Source organism: Podarcis cretensis, assembly GCF_951804945.1.
Source record: "Podarcis cretensis genome assembly, chromosome: 7".
NCBI classification, from domain to species: Eukaryota; Metazoa; Chordata; class Lepidosauria; order Squamata; family Lacertidae; genus Podarcis; species Podarcis cretensis.
The window spans coordinates 80,126,774-80,153,602 of record NC_137176.1 but is presented as its reverse complement, the minus strand read 5'-3'; the positions used below and the strand labels follow the sequence as shown (position 1 = coordinate 80,153,602).

Here is a 26,829-nt window from a genome sequence, read left to right as displayed (position 1 = left end):
TTTTTTTTCAAGTCCTCATGAAAATGCACCAGCATTTTAGTATGAATTTCTCCTGGTGTATGCAATTTTGCCGAATACACTTATTTTTTGCAGAGCAGTTTTCCCCAATACAGTGGTACCTCGGGTTACATACGCTTCAGGTTACATACGCTTCAGGTTACAGACTCCGCTAACCCAGAAATAGTGCTTCAGGTTAAGAACTTTGCTTCAGGATGAGAACAGAAATGTGCTCCGGTGGCGCGCTGGCAGCAGGAGGTCCTATAGGCTAAAGTGGTGCTTCAGGTTAAGAACAGTTTCAAGTTAAGTACGGATTTCCGGAACAAATTAAGTACTTAACCTGAGGTACCACTGTATTATGCATTTTCTATGGTGTTTTCACTAACCTATACAGTTATAGGTACAATTTCCTCTCGCATTTGCATTTTTTGTACATTACTTGGCTGGAAACAGCATTGCAGAATTTGGAGAAGTGAGAATTTTGAAGATTGTGTTTCAGTTTCCTTGTTGTTCCAGAAAGTGCAAATTAGGTACGTTCATCATCACAAGCAAATTTAACCAGGTTTCTTCTGCATGCCTGGAGCCCACTTCATTAGATACCTGAACTTGTTTGACTCAACTTGCTGAATCCAAAGTCCGTGCCTGACCCCCTAAATGAAAGTTGCTGCTGTTAATCAATGCCAGTTTAAGCTGTAATCCTTTGCATACATGAGAGTTAAGTGCTATTGAATTCAGTGGGGCTTCCTTCTAAGTAAATGTGTCACTAGAACGGGTTGATTTCACTTTTCATATAACAGCTGCTTTTTACAAAAATTTGCAAATAGGAGCATGTTTTGAACATGCGTACAGATAGCCAACCTGGGTAGTTTAAGCAAAATTATAAAAGTATTACTAAGATTGCAGTCCCGTGTAGGCCAGAGTAAACCCCATGAAAGCAGTGGGGACTAAATATCCTCAAAAATGTTGTTGTTTAGTCGTGTCCGACTTTTCGTGACCCCATGGACCAGAGCACGCCAGGCACTCCTGTCTTCCACTGCCTCCTGCAGTTTGGTCAAACTCATGCTGGTAGCTTTGAGAACACTGTCCAACCATCTCGTCCTCTGTCGTCCCCTTCTCCTTGTGCCCTCCTTGTGCCCTCCTCAGGGTCTTTTCCAGGGAGTCTTCTCTTCTCATGAGGTGGCCAAAGTATTGGAGCCTCAGCTTCAGGATCTGTCTTTCCAGTGAGCACTCAGGGCTGATTTCCTTCAGAATGGAGAGGTTTGATCTTCTTGCAGTCCGTGGGACTCTCAAGAGTCTCCTCCAGCACCATAATTCAAAAGCATCAATTCTCAAAAATATCCACAAAAATAGTGGACTTAAAACACGTGGAAACTTTCGTTGTGGAATGAAAGAAGCAAAAATGCACCCTACCCTAAGGGTTGAAGGAAGGCAACATAATCTAAAGATGCAGACTTTAAAAAAAGTTTTCTTAAAAATCCAGCGTATAAACATTTTGTCTTATCAGTAGATAACTGGAGGAGTGGAGTTTTAACTTGTTAAAAACAAAAACAAAACACACCTGGGAAATATGCTTAAAATTCCTCTTGCAAATTCAACTTAAGGGAAGGTTTTAAAATCATTGCTATTGCTAGCACCCATATAAATATTTCCGTGTTTAGCAGATGTCCTGGAAATCACATGCTCCCGTTTTTATTTGCTGGCTTTTAAAGGAAGCTTAATTGGTTTTCTACACCCTTGGACTGTGTGTTCTCCTTTTTCCTTTTGATTATCGGGATTGTGGGCCGTCATCCAAAGCCACAGCAAAGAGGTTTTCCTTCCCCCAAAGCACATCTACTTGGCAGATTCTTGTTGTGTTCCTGCAGTGGGGGAGCAGGGGCGCTGTAGAGACATACGGGGCGTAGTTCTAAACCTGTTAAGAGAGGTTTGGTTTTGTGGGGACGAACGAAGTTCCAGATGACGAATTTAGAAACCCCTAAATAAGTTGCAGGATTACATGCCTGGGGTGTTGGCCATGGGTGTATCTCTGACTTCTGGTTCAGCTGCAGGCTTTGAAGCAAGGGCAAATCCTATTGAACGGCTCGTCCCTTTTTTCCACGGTTCTTGGACACGGTTTTCAAATTGCTCCGGTTTATCCGCCACCTGTTTGCTTCTTGAGAAATAATGGGCAACATTGCTTTTGTGCAATCGACGTTTCCAGGGCTTTGGGCAACCCATGTGTCGAGAGAGTCCCGAACAGCTTGAAATGCCCATTTGTTGCAATGGCATGTTAAGTCCGGGACATTAAGGAACTCAAGATCCTAAAAAAAGGGGGGGTGCTTGACGTTGTTAACCTGTCACTCCCAAGTCGGAACATTGATTTGCTAATCTCAGAAAACCCCTTGTGTTTTCCCAGATGCCACTGCCCACCAGCTGTCCAAAGCATTGGCCTTCTGTGGCTGCTTTTGACGCTAAATCTTAAACGTCACCAAATTGCAATTTCAGACATAAGCTAGGGTGGTGGTGGGTCTGCGTTCTGCACCTTAATTCCCTCCTCCCCTGAAATAGTGACATCTGTTGTTCTATATGCAGGTGTGATATTAAAAGGGGGGAGGAGACAAAACCAAGGAGCCCCCCCCCCAAAAAGCCTTTCCCGGTCTGGTTCCCTTCTGCTGTTTTGGACTACAACTCCCATCAACCCCTGTCAGTGTTAGCTGGGGCTGATGGGAGTTGTAGTCCAGAACGGCAGAAGGGAACCAGCCCGCCGTAGTTGTCCTTTTAATGGGCTTGGTATTACAGTGGTAGCTCGGGTTACAGACGCTTCAGGTTACAGACTCCGCTAACCCAGAAATAGTACCTCGGGTTAAGAACTTTGCTTCAGGATGAGAACAGAAATCGTGCTCCGGTGGCGAGGCGGCAGCGGGAGGCCCCATTAGCTAAAGTGGTGCTTCAGGTTAAGAACAGTTTCAGGTTAAGTATGGAACTCTGGAACGAATTAAGTACTTAACCCAAGGTACCACTGTGGTACCTCTGGATACAAACGGGATCTGTTCCGGAGCCCCGTTCGCATCCAGAAGCAAAAGTAACTAACGACGGCACGTCTGCGCACGCACGCGTCGCTTTTCGCTGCTTCTGCGCATGCGCGTGATGTCATTTTGAGCATCTGCGCATGCATGAGTGGCGAAACCCGGAAGTAACCCGCTCCGTTACTTCCAGGTTGCCGCGGAACACAACTTGAATGCGCTCAACATGAAGCATATTCAACTCAAGGTATGATCGTAGAGGTTAGCTGTTTTTTCCTGGGGAGTCGTGATGGCTGCGCGTTCTCCTAGGCTCCGGGGCAGCTTTTTTTTACTTCATTTATTTCATAAACATTTCTATACTGCTTGATAGTTTTAAAAAACAAAAACACCTCAAAACGCACCATTGGATACCAGTTTTGGGGGAACAAGAGCAGGAGAGGGGCTATTGTCCTCATGCCAAAATTCCTTTCCCAGAGGAATTTTGTTGTGGAATCGGGATACTGGAGTAGATAAGACCTTTCTTCTGATCCAGCGGGGCTCTTCTTCATGTTCTTCTGCCCATTAACAACAACAACAACAACAACAACAACAACAACAACAACAACAACAACAACAACAACAGAAATGGTAGAAGTTCCTGGAGATTCCCAGCCCACAGGAAGCGAAGTTTCGGTAGATTGCGTCAAGGGTGGCGCATGACTGACGGATGTCCGTCAGGCTCCCTGGTGGGTCCATGCACAGGGAGTTGTGTGTGTGTGTGTGTGTGTGTGTGTGTGTGTGTGCTTATTTGTGAATTGGAGCAAAGAACTGCTCCTTTTTTCTTTTTGCAAAGTTGACATTGGCTCCGAGTAAGGAAAGCCCGTCATTTGCAAAAATCACTAAACAGGGGAAGTTAGCTGCTTGATGTGCTGTAACAATCCTTTTGTTTAGTAGGCGTTTTCCTTTCTCCCAAAGGATGTTTAAAGGGCGGAGAGATGATTTTAAGATGGTGTGACTGCTAATCCAGGATAAGGCTCTGATAAGCATAGGTTTGCGAGCGTATTTTGTAAGGATGAATGAGCAAGGCAGAGAAACCCACACGCCGCTTAATTGCGTGTGGGCGAAAGAGCAGTTAAAAAGTGTGTTGGCAACAAGTCATTGGGGGAGGACCCCAGAATTTTGGGGGAGGACCCCAGAATTGTAGTAGTACTGACTCTGTCCTGAGTGTTTGTGGCTTCATACTCGCTCTTAAATACTGTGGTACCTCAGAAGTCGAATGGAATCCGTTCTGGAACTCTGTTCGACTTCTAAAAGTTCGGAAACCAAGGTGTGGCTTCTGATTGGCTGCAGGAAGCTCCTGCAGCCAACCTGAAGCTGCGTCAGACGTTTGGGTTCCAAAAAAACATTTGCAAACTGGGTTTGTGGCGTTCAGGAGCCAAAATGTTTGACTTGCAAGGTGTTCAGTATCCAGGGTACGACTGTATTGTGTTCCTATCTAGAGATGCTTGCAGTTCTGGTGCATGTAGCTAGACCATATGGCTATTGAGAGGGGAGTGGGCCAGTAACAATGGAAGTGTGTTCCTCCCAGGGTTGGAGAGTTACAGCACCTGCTGTGGCTGTTGAGACCAATATGGGAGAGATACGTTTTGTTGCAGGTGGGGCCGATGAAGGCATCCGGAGTTGGCCACAGGTTAATCTTGTGCCAGAATTGGAACCTTTCAACCTTGATGAGTGGGTTTTTGTTTAACTTGTACTTTCCTGCTAACCGGCCTTTGCCCATGCTGGTTGCAATGGTATGGAGCCTCTCTCTATTAGACCACCTCTTGCCAGTGTCCAGTGGAATGTGAATCTTGCGCTTAGGTTGTCTCTGATCATTGAAAGTTTTCACAAATACTAAGTGTAACTAGAGCAAGTATTCTGCATGTGTATTTATCCACTCTGCAGTTCCTTCCTTTTCCCCCTCCTCTTTCTCTCTCTCCCTTCCACATGCTTTTTAAGTAGAAGATATTTTTGCCAGCGCATTGTGTTGAGCCAAAATACAGCTGATTGTTCACTTGTTTGAAGACCAACTGGTCTTCTTTGCTGTGCTGTTCTTTGCCATTACAAACAGCTGCACTGTGTTCCTTCTCGGACTTGCAAAGAGGGGAGGTGGGGGAAGAAAGAAAGAAAGAAAAACCCCTCCTGATTTTTATCCTCTGATCTTGAGTGTTGATCTTGGAAACAATCAACCCAGCAGCTGTCAGCACATTGGGGTTTCTTTAAACCTATAGCAGGACTGTGTAAATGGGTAGCTATTTTTAGATTTTAAAGCAGTTGCTCTGAAAGTGGGAGGCAGGCTCCCTAAGGGGGGGGGGGAGACGGCTTCCAGGGGCTGATCTCCACCCCCCACCCCTTCACACATTCTTATTGGCCATTTGCTTGATCAAGGAGTGTTAACTTGTGTTCATCCTTAGAGGTATGGACCAACGAGACAGCTGTTGGGGAACTTTTTACCCCTCCTTAAAGTTTTTGCTCTGATACCTTTTGAAGGTAATGCTTAAAAGAATATGTCACCATGCTCCAGTCTCGGAGACAAGTTCACAAAATCCTTTTGCTACCTGGCACATGAATTGAGCTGTGAGATGCTGATGATCTGCAAAAGGGACAAAGGGAACAGGAAAGGCAGAGAACACAATAATCCATAAGTTTTCCCTGCTAGTTACCTGGAGGTCACCTTGACTGCAAGGAAAGTGGTTAACTGCAAGCCATTTTTGTTTTATTTTTCTCAACCAATGGCTTGCTGAGTCTCCCATTGAATCTCTCTCTCTTCCTGGTGTGTCTCCTATCTGCTGCTGTTGTAGTACCTGCAGTTTCCCCTTTACCGGACCATGTCTGCTACTGCCCTATTTCCAACCACCCTGTTTTCTTAGAATGAAGCAGCTCTGTGACTCTCCTCCAGGTAACCAGGTGTGTCCCCAATTGAGCTTACATGTGCCCAGCCGCCCGAGTGCTGCTTTTTGATGGGACTTGTCATCCAAAACAGTTGGAGGCTGCCAGGGTTCCATCTATATGTTTACGATATCTTTATTGTCATTGTCCCATGCAGAACAATGAAATTGAAAAAACAAAAAAATTCCTTCCAGTAGCACCTTAAAGACCAACTAAGTCAGTTCTTGGTATGAGCTTTCGTGTGAAGTGTGCATGCACACGAAAGCTCATACCAAGAACTGACTTAGTTGGTCTTTAAGGTGCTACTGGAAGGAATTTTTTTGTTTTGACTATGGCAGACCAACACGGCTACCTATCTGTAAATGAAATTGAAACACTACATAAAAATTCAAAAACCCCTAAAAACTCTGTAGCCCCATTTTAAAACACACTATACTATAGAGACCCCTTATGCTGCGTTTAGAACCAGAATTGCATTTGCGTAGAAACTGTTTCTCAGCCCTATACCATCTTCCAGAAGGCAGACGCTGAAAGAGATCATTTCCGGGGTGCATACTATCCTGCGCTACCTCTGCCACTTTCTTATGGCACCTGGCAGCATATACTGCTCTAAACATCTATGGTTTCTCCCAAAGAATGCTGGGAATTGTAGTTCGCTAACAGCACTGAGGGTTGTTGGGAGACCAGTACAGTCATACCTCAAATTGAATGTGCTTTGGGTTGAGCGCGTTCGAGTTGCGCTCCGCGGCAACCCGGAAGTAATGGAGCGTGTTACTTCCGGGTTTTGCCGCTCACGCATGCGCAGGCGCTCAAAAAGACATCATGCGCGGAAGCGGCGACCCGCGCAGGCACGACGGTGCATCTGGCGTTCTGTTCGGGATGCAATTAGGGCTCCGGAACGGATCCTGTTCGCATCCCGAAGTACCACTGTATTTCTCTCAAAGAACCACACTTCCAGAGTTGGATTAACAGTCGGTCTCTCTTCCCAAGGAATTACGGGAATTCTAGCTCTGTGAGGGGAATCGGGGCCTCCTAACAATTTTCAGCACCCTTGTTGTTGTTGTTGCTTAGTCGTTTAGTCGTGTCCGACTCTTCGTGACCCCATGGACCAGAGAACGCCAGGCCCTCCTGTCCTCCACTGCCCCCCCGCAGCTTGGTCAGACTCATGCTGGTAACCTCGAAAACACTATCCAACCATCTCGTCCTCTGTCGCCCCCTTCTCCTTGTGCCCTCCATCTTTCCCAACATCAGGGTCTTCTCCAGGGAGTCTTCTCTTCTCATGAGGTGGCCAAAGTACTGGAGCCTCAGCTTCACAATCTGTCCTTCCAGTGAGCACTCAGGGCTGATTTCCTTCAGAATGGAGAGGTTTGATCTTCTTGCATTCCATGGGACTCTCAAGAGTCTCCTCCAGCACCATAATTCAAAAGCATCCATTCTTCTGCGATCAGCCTTCTTTATGGTCCAGCAAACCACAGTTCCCAGGATTCTTTGCAGGAGACTAGCATGAGCATGCTTTAACTGTACGGTGCAGATTGGACCCCGGCTGGAGATGGTGTAAAAGGAGGAGTAAATGAGCAGTTTACCCGTTGCTTAGTAGCTGTGTGCAAGAGTCTGACAACAGACCTATGAAGCTGCCTTAGACCATTAGACATCGTCAGTATAGGACCTCCCTACTGCAGACTTGCAGGAACAGACCCTGGTCTCATCAGTGGTCTTTCTTGGCCCTGAAATCCTTTTAACTGGTGATTTTGGGGATTGCCTGCAGCTTTCCTTAGGTGGCGCATGTGCTATGGGCCCTTGCATTTGCCACATGCTTACACTCAGTGTGGTGAGAGCACATGGCATCAGAACTTAGGAGCCGTGGTGAGTGGCAGGTGTGCAGCACAGGTGGCAGATCAAGGGGTGGCCTGGCACGCCCAACAATGAGAACCCAGAGCACGCATGACACAGCCTTGGAAAGTCACATTGTCGTTCGGGAGCCTGTTTGGGCAGTGCTGTTTTAAAAGCTTTCCCCTCTTTCCAGTCAGGCGTGACGCCACAGGTATCGCAAAAAGGTTTTGCGTCGTCGTAGCTCAGCAGGAAATTTGTGCTTCGCCGCGGAACAACATTACCAGCTGAGTCAATGTTTAATGTGTATAATTGTGCACTGAATACCATTTAATACAGAACATGCGTTCTTCAGTTCAGTCATTCTTCAACTCATTTCTTAGGACGTGGTGCTTTGGAGTAATAAAACCAACAGTGCAAAACAGGCTTGTGTATATAAAAAAAATCCTATCTGTTAATTGCAAGTTGGCTGTTGCAAAACAATAGAAAAATTTTGGGCATTTGACCAGTTGGAAAAGTGAACTGAGTGTTCACATATTAATGAAATAATGGTCTAGCCTTTTTAAAGTATTCATTTTATTGCTAGAACCACCCAGGATGTTGGCTTTCCTTGACTTTTCATTATTTAGGCTGCAGTCCCGTGCACACATACCGGGGGTGTAAGTTGCATTGAACACAGCAAGGTTTACTTCTGAGTTAATTATGTATAGAATTGCACCATTAGTGTCTTGCTCACAGCAGTATTCAGGTTTTTAAAATACCTCCGACTGTTTCTTTATGTTATTTCCACAGCCATTCCTTTTCTAGACCCGTCTAATCCCAACAGGAGCTTCATAGAGCAGACAACCAGATTACACGGCAGAGAACTTCCTGGTTCCTGCCGCCAACAAGGAATCTTCATGGGCGCTCCTAGGACATGGCTATCACAGCTGATGTCAGCTTTGTGTTCATGTTCTATGGTTGCCTTCCATTAGAGCAGGTGTCTGGTGGGACAGGAGAGCTTTGCTTTGCTCCAAACTCCTTGCTAGCAAACGACACCACCATGAATTAAAAGCTGTAAGCGGATACCTGCCTAGTGACTTTCTTGGCTGCAATGGAACATCTGGCGATTCACTCATGGTCAGCTAACCAAAACAGGGAATGCAACTATCTTTTGGTCCACGTAAACTTGCCTTCAACTTGCCACTTGGAACCTGTACTTTGGGTCACTTGAGTGGTTGTCCCCACGACTGCTGCACTTGAAGAGTCTTCTCTTGGACATATGAGGGTTCCATGTGAGATTTGATTCTTAAAGAAGGTCACAAGCAGTTCCTCCAGAGCCACAGCCCAGTGTAAAACGTAAAGGGTCCAGTCGTGGCCGACTCGCGTTGCGGCAATCATCTCATTTATCGGCCGAGGGAGCCGGTGTACAGCTTCTGGGTCATGTGGCCAGCATGACTAAGCCGCTTCTGATGAACCAGAGCAGCACACGGAAACGCCGTTTGCCTTCCCGCCAGAGTGGTACCTACTTGCACTTTGACGTGCTTTCGAACTGCTAGGTTGGCAGGAGCGGGGACCGAGCAACGGGAGCTCACCCCATCACAGGGATTCGAACTGCCGACCTTCTGATCGGCAAGGCCTAGGCTCTGTGGTTTAACCCACAGCGCCACCCGCGTCCCTTACAGCCCAGTGTACAACCCACTTAGTATGCAGAAGGTCCTAAGTTCAATTGCTGGTGTCTACAGGTTGGGCTGGGTCTCTGCCTGACACCTTGGAGAGCTTCTCCCTGCCAGAGTAGTCATTTCTGAGCTAGGTGGATCATTGGTCTGACTCAGTTTTACGCAGTTCCTTGGGTTTTTTTTTTTTTTTTTTGGGGGGGTAATTTTTAGGTGATGTACTCTTCCCTGAGATTGTCCCAGTTGGCTGTGGTATCTTTATTTACACCCAACCTTTCTTCCAGCATGGAACTCATGGTGGTATACACCAGGCAATTTCTTACCCAGGCACTGACTAAACTCACACTTGCTTAGCTTCAGCAAGGAGCTGCATTGTATATCCCTCAGACTATGGCTTATGCCGTCCGTTGGCAAGGTTACATGGAAAGGATGCACCTTGGATTTTCTGAAAACAGGTGTTTGATGAGTATAGTTGGGGTTGGGGCATCAGAAATGACTTTCTCATAGCTCTTGCATCCAGCAGAACCTAGGTACAGTGGTACCTCAGGTTACGTACTTAATTCATTCCGGAGATCCATTCTTAACCTGAAACTGTTCTTAACCTGAAGCACCACTTTAGCTAATGGGGCCTCCTGCTGCCGCCGTGCTGCTGGAGCAAGATTTCTGTTCTCATCCTGAAGCAAAGTTCTTAACCCGAGGTACTATTTCTGGGTTAGCGGAGTCTGTAACCTGAAGTGTCTGTAACCTGAAGCGTATGTAACCCAAGGTACTACTGTACTTGATCTGAAATTCAAATTTATTTCAGGCATGCAACCCTGTGCATGTTTACTCAGAAGAAACTGCTCAGTGGGGCTTATTCTGAACATTAAGAATACAGCTTAAATTTTGGATATGAATCTTTCTCAAATTGCTCTCTGTGTGTTTTCAGCTCTGGTTATCTCCCTGAAAAAGATGCGATTTTCGCACTGAACTGCTCATCCAAGAGAAAGGAACATAGTGTTTTGCAAGGGTTGTGTGCTCAGAGCTGCAGATCTTTCTACAGATTGGGCAGGGGAACGCTGTGGCATTTGCCCTTCGTAGCTGCGGACCTCTGGTTTGCCAACTGGCCTTTCCCCTTATCGACTGAAATGTTTGTGCAACAGATGTCACTCTGGTTCAGTGAACCATCCTGTTGGCCACTGGAGCAGAGCATGCTCTGACATGTCACTGTGGTCAAGGTTCCTTCTTAGGACATCATTCAGGTTATGCTGCCGATGGGCCCATGAGTTTCAGTTTTGTGCAGCAAAATTTCGAATCTGATCGGTGTGCTTGGGCATTACAGCTGGAAACTGAATCCTGGACGTTTGGCTGCAAATAACAAATGAATGCCCCAAAAGGGCATTTGTGAAGAGTGAGGATGGTACAGAGAGAAGCATTGCTGATCAGCCAGATCTTAACGATCTAGGCTTGTACCCTTTGGCTACTTGCTGAACTTGGAGGATGCAAAGTCAAAAAATAAATAAACTCGCTGGATTTGATCACATGCATGCCAGTGAAGACCTTGTATGCTGTAGTGTATATGGGTGTGAATGGAACCACATGCGCTTTTTAAAAGGGGGTTCATGGCCATAAATGGTGATGTTTTGCAGGATGCACATTCATTGAGATGATATAAATATGTTGATATTGCAGCTGCTGCAGAGAGTTAGCCAGCTGAGGGTGGAGTCTCAGTCTCTTTCCTCCTTCAGTTGTATACCACCTGCTAGCTTTGCTGCGAGGGTGTGGTGCTCTGTCGACAGCCCAATGGGACAGAGAAGTCTTAGTAGACCACAGGCTTAACACAAGTCCACAGTGCGATACAGCAGCTAATAAAAGCTAATGCTATTCTAGGCTGCATCAACAGAAGTATAGTGTCCTGAGTAATAGTCCCACTGTGTTCTGCCTTGGTCAAACCACACCTGGAACACTGTGTCCAGTTTTGGGCCCGACAATTTAAGAAGGATATTAAAAAGCTTGGACGTGTGCAGAGGAAGGCAACCAAGATAAGGAGACCAAAGGGTTGGAAACCAAGTCTTATTTGGGTTGGGTACTGGATATGTTTAACCTGGAGAAGAGGAGTTTATGATAGCCATCTTCAAATATCACTTGGAAGGTGGAGCAAGCTTGTTTTCTCCTGCTCCAGAGGCTAGGACCCCGAACCAATGGCTCCCAAGTTCTAAGTAAGGAGATTCCGACTGAACATCAGGAAGAACTTATGGATAGTAAGAGCTGTTCGACAGTGGAATGGTCTCCCTTAGGAGGTTGTGGACTCTCCTTCTCTGGAGGTTTTTAAGCAGAGGTGGGATGGCCATCTGTCATGTATGCTTTAGTTGAGATGACAGCATTGCCGGGGGTTGGGGTGAAAGACACTTGGGGTCCCTTCCAGCTTTTAAGATTCTATGAACTCTGCATGGGCCCTGTGTGTGTGTATATATGTATCTGTAAGGGAGGCACATAAAAAACTTTGTTCAATGAAGGTAACCAGATAGACAGGAAATCTGAGGATGACTGAATGAATTGCTGTTTTGTTTGGATGCTATGTTATAAGAGGTGGGGTAGAGGCTGGGAGGGAAGTCTCTTGCGACTTGCATACTTCATTGGCATTGCAAAATCATCAAGAGTTGACAGATCTCTTGCTGAGCCTGGAGCTTTCTTGGACCAGTTTCACGATCACCTAAATGTGATTGGTCTTTGACAAAATGGTGTCTGTTTTAATAGGTCCCCGGGCTGGCGTCTCTTGGGAAGTGTGGAGTGATGCAAATTGCCCCAGAGCACTCTATAAGTGGTTTACAAAAAGAAACAAACAATAAAATTATTAGTCTAAAAAACCCCAGGGGAAAACAAGTATTAAAAACATTCAGCAAAAGGTAAGCTAAAATAGGCTAAAAAAAAAAAAACCAGATGAAAAATGCAATTCGGCATTCTGCGTGTTTCGGTAGGCTGTGAGGCAGTGTGGTGTAGTGGTTAGAGTGTCGGACTAGGACCTGGGAGAGTAGGGTTCAAATCCCCACTCAGTCATGAAGCTCATTGGGTGACCTTGGAGTCAGTCACCATCGCTTGGCCTATAGCCTACCTCACAGGGTTCTTGTGAGGATAAAACGTGGAGGTGGTAAAGGGTCCATTCCACCTTGCACTCCTTGGAGGAAAGGTGCAAAGTAAATGTAATAATAAAAATATAATAATGGTGGCAGGGAGTTTTGAATTGTTGGTGCTGCCTGTCACACTAAAAGAGAGATTTTTTGTTTTTTTTTAAGTGCAGAATGAGTGTTAAACCATGCCAGTTCCACATACCAAAGTTGTATTGTATTGGGTAAGGCAATCTTTCAAATTAACTGGTTGATAATCCCATACAGGCCTCTTTCTTTACGTAAAAGACTGTACTAAGGGTCCTTTCCATACGGTTTTCAAACTTGGAGTTGACATTCTTACCAGTAGACTAATGGTTTGTGAACTTCATTAGTGCAAAGGTGACAAAAGCACAGCTTCAGCTAGCCAAAATTAAATTAAATATTGGGACACTCTGCTGCTGGGGCAGTTTGTGCAGTCACAGCGAGTACCAGAAAGCAGTGTCTGGGTGCTCTTGACAAAATGAGCACATTTAATTCCAACTTAAATTGACATGTCTGTACATGGTAGTGTTCAGCTGCTGCACCCCATCAGTGCAGAGATCTCGGCTTGTGCAGTACAAATTTCCCCTCTCTTCCTTCCCCACCCTGTGCGTATCCCATGCTCTCTGCAGATCTGCTCCAGGGGGTTGGGAGAACCCCTAAAAACGGGGGGGGGGGGGTGCATGGCGGGAGGAGAAGGGAAGAGTGTTCCATTGCATAAGTGGGAAATACTTGCGCCGATGCAATGAGAGACTTGGTGCTACGTTGAAACCCACCCATGGTATCAGCCTCCCATCTTAAAATGCTCTTTCTCAAGACAGGTGAACTAAGGCTTTAGCCTACACACTCTTTAGGTAAAGGTAAAGGTACCCCTGCCCGTACGGGCCAGTCTTGACAGACTCTGGGGTTGTGCGCCCATCTCACTTAAGAGGCCAGGGGCCAGCGCTGTCCGGAGACACTTCCGGGTCACGTGGCCAGCGTGACATCGCTGCTCTGGCCAGAGCCAGAGCCAGAGCCAGAGCCGCACACGGAAACGCCGTTTACCTTCCCGCTGGTAAGCGGTCCCTATTTATCTACTTGCACCCAGAGGTGCTTTCGAACTGCTAGGTTGGCAGGCGCTGGGACCGAGCAGCGGGAGCGCACCCCGCCGCAGGGATTCGAACCGCCGACCTTTCGATCGGCAAGCCCTAGGCGCTGAGGCTTTAACCCACAGCGCCACCTGCGCCCGTACACACTCTTTACCTGGGAGCAAATCCTGTTGAACTGAAGTGGGGGTTGCATCTGAGTAGACACTTTCTGATGGTGAGAGCTCTTCGAACTGTAGAACGGACTCCCTTGAGAGATGGTCAGCTGTCCGACTATATGGAATTGGCTGAGATGACTGGCAGAATCCGGGACCAGGGAGAAGAATCAGTGGAAGAAGATTGTAAAAAAATTAAAGTATATCTTCAAAAATATTGTAAAATTAAGGACTGTTAGAAAGATGTTGGAAAAAGAAAACTAGATGGTTTTGGTTGAAATGACATAAAGGATTAAGTAAAGACGAGTTGATGAAATTGACGAAAAGAGAGGACGTTAAATTGTAATATATTATGTTAAACTATTTAAATGAAAATAAGATTAAGGATTTGCTGAAATAACGATCTGAATTAGAATACAAAATTGGGAGGTGCGAGGAGGTCAAGGAAATAAGTAAAGGAAGAAAGTTGTGTAAAGGATTAATCAGTTCTTTTTATTTTTATTTTTTTGTTGGTGTTATCTTTTTTTGTATTTTGTAACATTCTTTTCTTCTTTTTGTTATTCTTAAATTTTGAATAAATATTATTAAAAAAAAGAGAGAGATGGTCAGCTCTCCTTCCTAGGGGGTGGGGGTGGGGTTTGAAGCAGAGGTCGGATGGCCACCTGTCAGGGATGCTTTAGTTGAGATTCCTGCATTGCAAGGGGTCGGGCATGTTGATTCTTGCAGTCCCTTCCAACTCCATGCGTCTGCGCACACGATTGCACTGTAACGCATCTTCAGAGCAGCAGCCGGGTTTTGTTTTTACATTTCAAAGTACAGTCATACCTCGGGTTACAGACGCTTCGGGGTTGCGTGATTTCGGGTTGCGCACCGCACTGAACCCGGAAGTACCGGAACGGGTTACTACTGGGTTTCGGCACATGTGCAGAAGCACCCAATTGCACTTTGCGCATGCGCAGAAGTGCCGAATCGCGACCCACGCGTGTGCCTCCTTCACAGATCACGTTCACAACTCGAACGTCCACTGTATCTAATACTTCGCTTTCCTACAAAATATTGGCTCCCGAAGCAGCTTAAAAGTACCAGGCCTGCGTTGCACCCAGCGGTGGGCAGTCTGAGAGAGAATCCTACCTGCCTCTTACTCTGCCTTTCTCAGCGATGGCAAAAGGGATTAAAAAAACAAGAATTATTGCATGATATGGTCAGTCTGGGTTGCCTTGCCTTGCGTTTGGCAGTGTGATTTCCCCCAGCCGAAATGGATCACGTCATCGGCAGTAGCCCTGCATTTGAGCGCATGCATGAGAGCATTTGAACGATGATACATCTCTGCTTCACAAGCTGGGATTTGAATGAGTCTTTTGCCTGTGCACGCACGGCTCCCTTTGTGCGAGTCAGCTAGCCAACCAGGAAGTTTTCAGGTAACTCTAGTTCCTGTTCCATCCAAACCAGGAAGCTATGGTTAGCAGGCTTTGCAAGAAGCCAGGGTAGTGTTCCTAAGCCGTTCATCATATATTTTTGCAGTTCAGTTCTATTTCGTCCAAAGTTACGGAAGACTTCCTGGTGGATTTGCCCCTTTGCGTAAAGGTGCCAAAGACTGGTTCATACCTCTGTTCATTAAGCAGGGAGCGGTTAATCTGTGTGTATGATGCTGCCACAGCGGTGGGCAATGTGCGGCCCTCTACATAAGTTTACGCGGCCCTTGGCTTCTTTGGCCCCGCCAGTTTTGGATCCTGGCCCTGCCCTCGACTGGCTTCAACCTGTGGTTAGCTGAGGCTGAGCAGGCCTGGATAGGTTTGGGGGCCTGGGGAATCACCTCATGTAGGCCGCCTTGGGTTTCAGGACGGAAGAAAGGAAACGAATAAAGCGAAATAGCTGCGGCCTTCAGCAAATTACCCTCGAGGGAAGGTGGCCCTCAACCGAAAATCTCCCCCCTGTCCTGAACTATATAGCCAATGTTATGAAAATCTTGGCCTATACAAATGGACTGAAACCACTGTATTGCCCTTTGAATGTATTTGAGCTCTCTCGTGGAAAATTCCATGACTGAAATGATTCCTGTAAATCAGTTATTTATGTTGTTGAGAAATCGGCTACTTTTCCATTCCGGCCAGTTAAGAGTTTTTTATGCTGCTTGGAAGTTTTTATTTAAAAAACCTGCCATCACCTGGTGCAATATGGGCCGCCAGTGGCGACTTATTTGTCCCATTTGACCAACCTGAATCAATGCAGGGCGCAGTGTTAGAAATTAGCTAGGTGCCAGGCGCGTTTTGCTACTAGCGTGGGTGCAGTTGCAGCTACATGGAGATGTCTGGGTGAAGGGTTGGCGACCGCAGTTTAAAAACCTCTGCCTTGGTCCGTAGTTAATACCATTTCCATTTCCGCTGTGTGTGTTTCACCTCCTTGCATACTGGGACCAGTGAATTGTTGTAAGAGCAAGCGACAGTTGAGCAATGTGGTTGGGATCATAGAATGGTGGAATTGTAGTGTTGGAAGGCAACCCCAAGGATCATCTAGTCCAACCCCCTGGCGAATAGACATTCCGTCGTGGCAACTGTAAACCTAGGTTTAAGGTGCTGCTTGGCACCTAGCTTATACATGCTAGCGAGACTGAATGTCCTACAGGGGAGATTGCAGAAAATACACAATGCTATCTTAATTTTGCTGAGTGATTTTATTATACCAAACCTTACTGGAATCGTGTCTATATGCCAATAAGGGTTCGAGAATTGAGAATACTGCCGTCACCATAGTTGAACCTTGCAGTCTTTGTGTGAGCACAGAGCTTGTTTTCACTAAGCACCTTGCGTCATTATGAGAAATGGTGTGTTTTTTAAAGGATTGCTAAGCTCGCAAACCAGCCCTAGGTTTGAATCAGAACCAGCATGGGGCTGTTGGTTTACTCTCCCCTGCCTTCCATTCCCAAGGGCTCTGAGGAATTTACATTGCAAAACTTCTGAAGACCTCGCTGGGGTTCCTGTCTGATGCCAAGTGGGCAATGGCACTTTGTTTTCATTGCATCTCCGTGCTTTCCCTTGTTGACAGCTGCATTGAGTTTTTGCGGGGAGGAGCGGGGTATAAATGTTTTAAATAAATGCATGGTTAAGAGTGTGGCTGAGCTTGTAGCTTTTGCCACACCCAGTTAGCTTTGTACAAAGCTTTTAAAAAAATCCGATCAAATTGAAGGTATTTCATTCTGCATTTTTGTTTTCTCTCTTCCAGGGAAGCTATCCGGTTTGGGAAGATTTCATAAACAAAGCTGGGAAGTTGCAGTCTCAGCTTAGGTAAGCTAAACCCTTGTTCCTCTCTTTCTGTCAGAGTTGCTCCTTTAATCTACTAAAATGTCTGCACTTCAAATAAGCTTGGACTTGGAGTGCAGATGCTTGCTGGCTCTCTGCACATGATGGTTTGCAAATCTGGAGACAGTTCCCACACTCCTTTCCCCCTTTCTCCTCCCCATTTGCTGAGCAAATTCCCCTTGTCTCGTTCCATAGTTTGGAATCAAACCTTCAGCGCCATGGACCATGACTCCCGCATGAATGAAAATTTGAACCCTTGGTTTGATGTAAACTAGGAAGCTATAGTTACTCAGGAAGTTTGTGTTAACCGTGGTAAATACTGTGCACAAGAGAGCGAGGAACCTGTGACTCTCCAGGGGGTGTTGGACTCCAACTCCCATCAGCCCCAACCATCATGGCCAACGGTCTGGGAAGATGGGAGTTGGAGTCCCAGCAACATTTGTAGGACCACGGCTTCCCCAGCCCTGATGTACAATTTTGAACCATGGGCAAAGGCAAAGTGAAAGAATTTGCCGGAGATCATAAATGGGGAAGTAACATCCATTCCCATGGCTAGCTTTATGATTTGCAAACTATTGTGTCCAGAGAACCAGTGTGAAGTCTGCAATGTGCACATAGCTCTTGTTAGATTCTTTTCAATATTCTAGAGTCACTGTGCATAGCCCTCCCTTTGCCACAGCAAATGCTCTCCGAAATACAGATGTCATCTGGGTGTGGTCTTTTCAGAAACCCAGTCCTCCCATTGTCTGTTAGTATAATTTGGAGGAAATGTCAAGCAGACATTTCAAACTCTACTTACTGGCAGGTACTAAAAGTGAGTAGCATATTCCTCTGGTTCTGCCTTGAGGATGTACCGTATTTTTCGTCCTATAGGGCGCACCGGCCCATAGGATGCACCTCGGTTTTTTTTTGGGGGGGGGAAATGAATTTTTAAAAATTATTTTCCCCCCCAGCCGCGGCTGCCGCCCCAAGCCTTGCGCACACCTGCCCGAAGCACGGGGCACCCTCTGGAGGGCTCCGCATGCTTCGGGCTGCAGGCTGCCACCCCAAGCCTCGCGCGCTCGGCGGGACCTCCCACCGGGCGCGCAAGGCTTGCGAACACTCACCCGAAGCACGGGGAGCCCTCCGGAGGGCGCCCCGTGCTTCGGGCGACAGGCTGCCGCCCCAAGCCTCGCGCGCTCGGCGGGACCTCCCACCGGGCGCGCAAGGCTTGCGGACACTCGCCGGGGCTGCAGGCTGCTGCCCGCAAGCCTTGTGAGCCCGCGGGAACTTCCGCCGGGCTTGCAAGGCTTGTGGATAGCTTCCTGAAGCCTGGAGAGCGAGAGGGGTCGGTGCGCACCGATGCCTCTCGCTCTCCAGGCTTCAGCAAAAGCCTGCATTCGCCCGATAGGACACACACACATTTCCCCTTCATTTTTGGAGGGGAAAAAGTGTGTCCTATGGGGCGAAAAATATGGTACTTCCTTCCTCCAGTGGCTTTGCTTCAGGCCCTACCCTGGATCTGGATTTTGCATTTTTGATCTGGATATGATTTTTTAAATTTTTTTTTTGGAAATCCTCATCTAGACATTTTCTCCATAGCTTGCTTGGAAGAGAAGAAATTGAAAGCATTTTGCGGAGACGGTGCAGGTAGACCCCGCAAAATGGTCCTCGCATTCTATTTGCAAGTTGGTGCAGCAGTTCAGGTTTAGTAAAGCTGTCCTTATTTACATGCAAATTTGTTGAAGTTTCCACAGGGAGAAACAGAGTTGTTCTGTTCTATTCTTGTTTGATACAGGAAGCTTAGATTGGGCAGTTTATCTTTGACAATAAAATTACTCAGGAGATCGGCTTTCTACTTGCCCGTGTCTCTGCAAAGTTGGGAGTGCAGTTAGCCTAAGATTCAGCTGAATTCTGTTTAGCAAGTGAATAACAATCTGGTTTGTCTTGTTTTCTGCTTCGCGGTTGTTGATAATGCCTAAATAACCAGAAATGAACATGCTAAATCTAGAGGGTGTTTGGTTAACTGACTCCATTCCACACATCTCACTTAGCCTTTCTTGAAGCAGAAGGATGGTGTTGGCATTCATTCTTCTCTCTTTCCCTTTGTTAAGGGCTCCCAGCTCTATATGGTTCATACCTATACTATTGATCAGCTGCTGGAGGAGAAGATGGGGAGGGGGCTACAGTTTCCTTGGAGCTGAGCTGCACTCTGTCCTTTTATACCCTTGTTTCTTCGGCAGTGTGCCGTGAACAGTGGATGGAAACCTTCCCCACGAGAGCAACTTGCTTGGCATTCCGAGTCCTCTCTTGCTGTGAACCATTTTCCCAACAGCAGGTCTTGGCTAACGATTTCTTGATTCTCCAGTGGCTGCAAACGGAGGGGGATTTTATGTGCGTCTTAAAAGTCTTCAGCTGACCTATGAAACGCTGTGCATCTTAACCTTTCTATGTAGCTGTTTAGTGCCCAGGAGTGCTGGTGGTCTGAGGCTGTAGCTTGGCTTTTAGTAGTAAATAAGAGATTTTTCATCCCTGCGATTCTATGCTGCGCAAAGTGATTTTGGAAGGAGGGAGGGGGTGTTTTTGCAGGGGAGAGAAACAGCAGGCAGGGCAGGAGGCGCTTAACCCTTGGTCGTCGCCCCTGCTGCTTTCCCTTTTGCAACACCTCTCCTTGGCTGCATTTTGTCTTTAGGGTGGGATTCCGGGATGTGTTTGCAAGATCTGGGGGGAAATTGTGTGTGCATACGTGTGGAAGGGGCAGAAATTGCAACAGAAAACTCCTGGATAGCGAAGACCTTCCCTTCTGCAGGTTGATTCTCCATTGCAAATGTCAAGGCCTCTACACCATTAACTGATGTTGGCAAGAATGGGGTTGCCCGCCACAGACAGGTTCCATCTTGAAGAATTCTTCATTTTGAACCTGTTCTTAGTTCATTTCTCTCCTGCTGCTGTGCCCTTGTTTTTAGTTTCTCCCCAAAGTCATGTCCCAGATTCCTTTTTAAAATTTAAATCTGAATATGCAATTAATTTAGAGAAGGAAGCACTTCAGCACAAGTTTTTGAGGTGAGCAGGGTCCTTAAGACCTACTTATTCATGAAGTTACGGCTATATTTAGGAAGCTCGGATTTACATTTTGTTCTTGCTGAGAGTAAGAATCTGGGGACCTGCTGCTACTGGATGCATGCTTGGAAAAGGGAATAAAAAGGCCATTGTGTTTGCAAGCCAAGGCAGCTTCCTAGGAGTTTTGTGTGGAAGGAATGCTTGGTCAAGCTACATCATCCTCCGACTTCTGTGATGAATCTGTCCATCTTAAGACTGAAAGTGATGGGGTGTGTGTGTGACTGTTTGAATGCTCCTCCAGCTGTTGTCCCTGTGCATTGAACTATCATGTCAGGCTAGAACATTCTCCCCAGGCTAGTTATGAATATATATCAATGAGGGAGTCATATTTTTGAGCAGGCTTCCTCAACCTCGGCCCTCCAGATGTTTTTTGGCCTACAACTCCCATGATCCCTAGCTAGCAGGACCAGTGGTCAGGGATGATGGGAATTGTAGTCTCAAAACATCTGGAGGGCTGAGGTTGAGGAAGTCTGTTTTTGAGGGTTATCGTACCTGAATTTTGAAGTGGTCCAGCCCAGCAACAGATGCATCCTTGTGTGATACTGCGGATCATGTTTTTTCGGTCAGAAGAACCACTGATACCACTTGCTTTTTTTAAAAAAAAAAAAGCAGGGAAGAGAGGAAGTCCAGCTGAACTCTGTTCCCCCTTCCATTTTTGAGTTGGAACATTCAAAACTAAGCCTGCATGACTTTCCCCGTTTGGATGCACATGGTCTCCGAATGCAAACACACACACATCAGCTTTTTAGAATTGTAGAGTGGGAAGGGACACCCAGGGTCATCTAGTCCAACCCCCTTCAATGCAGGAATGGAGAAACTGCAGGCCGTCCAGTGTCAGGTGATCTAGGGTGGACTCAAGCTATATTTGTGCTCTTACTCCCAAAATACGAAATGGTGCCCCTCTAGAGATGTGGAGGGGTGGGGAATCCACAGAAAAAAAATGGGGGAAAAGGACCCTCAAAATATTTTCCCCACAGGCCTTCACATCTCTAGTACCCCCTCCTCCTGTAAATTAATATGAGTGCAGTAAACCAGGAAGTTTCCCAGTACAAGCACCATTGAAGTCTTGTGCAGTTCTTCCAACAGGGCTTGCATTGGAGAATGACCAGGCAGGTGGCATTGCATGGGCTAGAATGCTTCGGCCTTCCATGTTGATGTGCCCAGATTCACCTACATGAAGCAGCTGTTGCCCCTTGCCCCATGGTAGGGCCACCTCCTGGGGTACTCTAAATGTAAAGTGGAGGCCCTATTTGCTTTAGAATACCTGAAGCCACTCTATAGGGACAGAGGTGACGCTGTGGGTTAAACCACAGAGCCTAGGACTTGCCAATCAGAAGGTCGGTGGTTCGAATCCCCGCGACGGGGTGAGCTCCCGTTGCGCGGTCCCTGCTCCTGCCAAACTAGCAGTTCGAAAGCACATCAAAGTGCAAGTAGATAAATAGGTACCGCTCCGGCGGGAAGATAAACGGCATTTCCGTGCGCTGCTCTGGTTCGCCAGAAGCGGCTTAGTCATGCTGGCCACATGACCCGGAAGCTGCACGCCGGCTCCCTCGGCCAATAAAGCGAGATGAGCGCCGCAACCCCAGAGTCGGCCACGACTGGACCTAATGGTCAGGGGTCCCTTTACCTTTACCTGGAGTCGCTCTGCAGTGTGAGCAAACAGATCTGTCCCTGCCAGGGATTTGTGCCAGGCTCATAGGCTCCTGAAGGGCTCGTCTGCTCCCTGTCTGTACCCAGCACTTTGCCACTGGTTTGCCTGACATGAGACTAGTGGGCTTTTGCGTACATTTTGCTAGATACCGCTTCACCTCCGGTGTGAGAGAAAAGCCAGCATTGATCAAACGAGTACTGGGCCCATTGTGCAGGAGTCTGGTCAGAATGCTGCCCTTTCCTGTTGTTATATTGCTTAATGCACAGCACTCTTGCTTGTTCTCTTTATCCTCGGAAGAGATCTATGAGGTCTAAGCCTTATCCTCAAAGGCTGTTTTTCCCCAGCTTTGCTAGACTGACCATTTATTTCTGGGAGCAGTAGTGTCAATAGCCTTCCTTTCTGTTTTAAGAGACAGAAACTTGCTTCATAACTTTGCGCCTGGAACATCCATAGCTGGCCGAGAAGCAGGTGCTGGAGATAGTACAGTAATTTCGCCTTTAGGTCAGGAATTTACGAACCAACAGCACTGGGAGAGGATCGCGTTGAGTCTTCAGGGTACAGCGTAAAGCAGTGCCTAGCCATTGCGGTGCCTCCTGCACAATGCTGAACTACAGTTCCCAGCACCATGCTGGAATCTCGCAACATCTGGAGGGCACAGGTTGGCTATCTGCGGCTCCAAATATCGTTTACAGTAACCCCTTCCCTGCACTGTTTAAAAGCTTGAGAATTGTTTCTCTCCCTCTGGGTGTTAAAGCACACATTCAAACATGATAAAATATGGTTTAGTTGTCAAACATGCCAGTCAATTCCAGTAATTGCTTGGATTTGTAATTCTGTGTTCTTCCTTCTCTCTTCTGTCCAACGACTGCCTCATACTCTACATGAGTTTTTTTATTCAAGTGTAGACTTGGCTGGAAGTTGGGCTGATGTCGCTGCGAAACTCACATGATTCTTGCATTCATGCCACGATTTTAGGTGCTGCTCTTCTTAGATGTACACCCCCAAAAAACTAATGTGTGCGGAGGATGCTGTTGATAATAGTTCTTCACTGCATATCGGAATAATTATTTACCTTCCTTCGTTCTTCAGAGCAGAAACGTTGAACTTGTAGCCCTCCAGATTTCTTCTTGGACTCCAAACTCTCCACCAGCTCCTGACAAGATGGCCGGTGTTCAGGGATGATGGGAGGCTGGCTTTCCAGATGAACTACATATCCCATCATCCCTTCCCATTGGCTGTGCTGGCTGGGATGAATAGGAGATGTAGCTCAGCAACAGATTAGAAGGTTTAGAGGTCCTCCCTCTCTCCTTTAGAAGCACCACCTGTCTTTTTGTTGTTGTTGTTCAAGTAAACTCTGTAAGAAAATAGGAGAAAAGCAAGTTTTCTGTGGTGCCGTCCAAAAGCAAGAAAGTGATTTAGGGTACAGTCATCCCTCATGTTACGTTTTTTCAGGTTGCGTCCCGTGGTGACCCGGAAGTACTGGAAAGGGTTACTTCCGGGTTTCGCTGCTCGCGCATGCACAGTAGTGCTAAATCGCGCTTCGCGCAGGCGCACAATCACCAAATCACGCTGCGCACCTGCGCAGATAAGGCGCTTCAGGTTGCAGGCTTTTCATGTTGTGAACGGGACTCCGGAAAGGTACAAATAAAGCTGTGAGAGTCCTTTTTGTATTTTGTAGGAGCTCAAATTAGGAGGTTGTTGTTGTTTTTATTTTCTGTTTGCAATGCTAATGCATTTTCCTTCTCGGTGCACAGAGTTCTAAGTAAGCTGTGTCTCGCGGTTTCTAACGTCACATTATCTGCCTTGTATTTTAGGACAACGGTGGTAGCAGCAGCGGCGTTTTTAGATGCCTTTCAGAAAGTGGCCGACATGGCGACCAACACCCGTGGTAAGCAGATGTTTCTCTTAACAGCCTTTGCTAACCTGATGCCTTCCAAATGTTTTCGGCTATGTCTGGTGGGCACCAGGTTGGCAAAGGAAGTTTGGCGAAGGTCGAGTTGCGTTTTATTCTGTTAAGCAAATTATTATGTGATTTTAACATTAGTAGGCTCTCCCTGTCTGTCTCTCTCTCTCTCTCTCTCTGAAACCCTGCCAACAGCCAAATCTGTTAGACATCTGTGAAATAGTCCCCCGTTCCCTCGAAAGTGTGAATATGTACTACATGAGCAGAAATAATAAATAAATAAAATTAATAGACGGCTTGGAAAAAAGCCGAACAGCCAGAAACCTGTCACTGAAGTTGGACTGGTGTAAATAACAGGCATGCTGCTGTATTTCACCATCTGAACGGTATCTCAGTCCAAAATGAAAAGGGTGGGTTAGTTAGGTTTTTTTTAAAAAAGGTGGATTTACTGAAATACATTGGAGCGTGTTATGAGAGCAGAATGCAAATGTGTTTTGCAGCTTTGCGAGGTAAGTCTGCAGTTCATTTTACTCAGTTATGCTGCTCATGACCACCTGAAAGGAGGAGTAAAATACTGTTTCCAGTTTACAAAGACTTTTGTGCCCAGAGCTAATTACTTACTCACCATAGAGGAGCGGCTTCTTAGAAGCCTGATGTTTTTGGCAGTCTCACACTTGGAAGCCGAAGCCAATTCTGTATAGTTTGGCAAAGGTGACAGTCTTCCAGGGACCTTTCCTTTCCAGTTCGCAGTCTTTACTTATACTGTGAGGCTTCTGCTTGTGTATGTATTCTTAATTTGCTCCAGAGGACTATATCTTGGCTCTGTTAGAATCATGGAATTGATAGCCCAGTCTGTGGAGGAAGAGACTCTTAATCACAAGGTCATGGGTTCGAGCGCCACACTGGGCAAAAGATATCCTAGTTCAACCTCCTGCAGTGCTGCGTGGATTTTCATCATCATTTGATTACGCCAGTGTCTTGTTTCCTGCTTTTGAGTGGGTAGGTAATATCCCCCATTTGGGGTGCCTGGCGCAGTGTTACAGAAGGCCACTCAGGGGAAAACTATAGATTCAGCATCCCCTGCGTTACACGTCTAAAAAAAATGTATGTGTGAGCCATGCATAATTGTTGGCAACGCAACTTCCTGCTATTCTAATATTCCTAACTAAGTGGCATGTGTGGCTGTGGCTGCAAAAGTGTGTAAAAAATACATTTATTTCGTCCACCACAATACCTCAAGGAGTAGGGCCCTTCCAGATGTTATTGGACTACAACTCCCATCATCCCTGACCATTTCCCATTCTGGCTGGGACTGATCCAACAACGTCTGGAACGCTGTGGGTTAGCAACCCTTGTCTTAGAGCTATGGGTGGTGTTGTAGTGCCATTCCTCCAGAGATGGGAAAAGGACGTTGCGATGTCCAAAGACATTTCCTGGTGGTCAAAGCGGTGGTTGACAGTGCTGCCTTAATGTCGCATTTTAGGGGGGCCGTCAGAAGAAGGGGCTGGAGGTGGAGGAGAGGTAGACGGGTCTCACAGCTTGCTCTCTTGCGCATGTTTCTACCTCATGGTGTGTCCTGAGCAGTCAAGTTTAGCAAGGCCCCTGGAGTGCCCTGGGCAAAGTAAAAGGTAAAGGTAAAGGTACCCCTGCCCGTACGGGCCAGTCTTGACAGACTCTGGGGTTGTGCGCCCATCTCACTCAAGAGGCCGGGGGCCAGCGCTGTCCGGAGACACTTCCGGGTCACGTGGCCAGCGTGACATCGCTGCTCTGGCGAGCCAGAGCCGCACACGGAAACGCCGTTTACCTTCCCACCAGTAAGCGGTCCCTATTTATTTACTTGCACCCGGGGGTGCTTTCGAACTGCTAGGTTGGCAGGCGCTGGGACCGAGCAGCGGGAGCTCACCCCGCCGCGGGGATTCGAACCGCCGACCTTTCGATCGGCAAGCCCTAGGCGCTGAGGCTTTTACCCACAGCGCCACCCGCGTCCCTTTACCCTGGGCAAAGTAGCCCCTGCCAAATCATGCCTCAGGTTCGCTGTCGTGGCCTGACACTGTGCTTTTCTGCTTGCCCGCTGGACAGTATTTTGGTGCTTTGCTGCAGAGTAATCCCACCCGGGACGCGGGTGGCGCTGTGGGTAAAACCTCGGTGCCTAGGACTTGCCGATCGTATGGTCGGCGGTTCGAATCCCCGTGGCGGGGTGAGCTCCCGTCTTTCGGTCCCAGCTCCTGCCCACCTAGCAGTTCGAAAGCACCCTTAAGTGCAAGTAGATAAACAGGGACCGCTTTATAGCGGGAAGGTAAACGGCGTTTCCGTGTGCTGTGCTGGTGCTGGCTCGCCAGAGCAGCTTCATCACGCTGGCCACGTGACCCGGAAATGTCTTCGGACGGCGCTGGCTCCCGGCCTCTTAAGTGAGATAAGCGCACAACCCTAGAGTCGGACACGACTGGCCTGTACGGGCAGGGGTACCTTTACCTTTTACCTTTTAATCCCAACAAATTTAGTGCATGTATTCCAAAGCTGGTGACTTTAGACCAGGCATAGGCATACTCAGCCCTCCAGATGTTTGGGGACTACAACTCCCATCATCCCCAACTAACAGGGCCAGTGGTCAGGGATGATGGGAGTTGTAGTCCCAAAACATCTGGAGGGCCGAGTTTGCCTGTGCCTGCTTTAGACTTCCTACTACATTACCTGTTTTCCCACCTTAACTTGTAAGGTGCCCTCTTGCCAAAAGGCACCCTTTAGAGATTTGGCAGGCATCTCTCCCTCTCCCTCCACCCCCTACGCTGCCCCCAAACAAACCAGACTGGGGAAGGGAGTCCAGGCACACTCCTAAAACAAAATACAACAGCATATTCTGGGCAAACCCTCAAAACGCAAAGCTTCTGGTTTATTGTCGTCTTCAAAATACTGGTTTCTAAGAAGCAGCCTTTGCTGTTGTGTTGTTCTCAGAATAAACTTAACACCTGCGGGGGAGGAAGAGGGGCGAGAATCCTTGAATTAGGCCTTCATTTAGCCTCTGCACAAAATGGGTGAAATACGCCCTTCTTGTGATCTGAAAAGGCCCCATTTGGCACTGCGACTTGCTTTCAAAGTCTAGCGAACGCTGGGTAAAAATAGAGCAATTAAT

The 26,829-nt window shown here is 47.1% G+C and overlaps 1 protein-coding gene across 24 annotated transcripts in view; it reads left to right on the top strand.

Moving 5' to 3' along the window:
• MTSS1 (MTSS I-BAR domain containing 1) overlaps positions 1-26,829 on the top strand; it is a 161,519-nt gene that overhangs the window by 4,963 nt on the left and 129,727 nt on the right. For all 24 annotated transcript variants that reach the window (XM_079984273.1, XM_079984264.1, XM_079984257.1 and 21 more), the window contains exons 2-3: positions 16,970-17,031; positions 23,611-23,684. In XM_079984273.1, the coding sequence (XP_079840399.1) occupies positions 16,970-17,031; positions 23,611-23,684 (136 nt within the window). The remainder of the gene's footprint in view (positions 1-16,969; positions 17,032-23,610; positions 23,685-26,829) is intronic.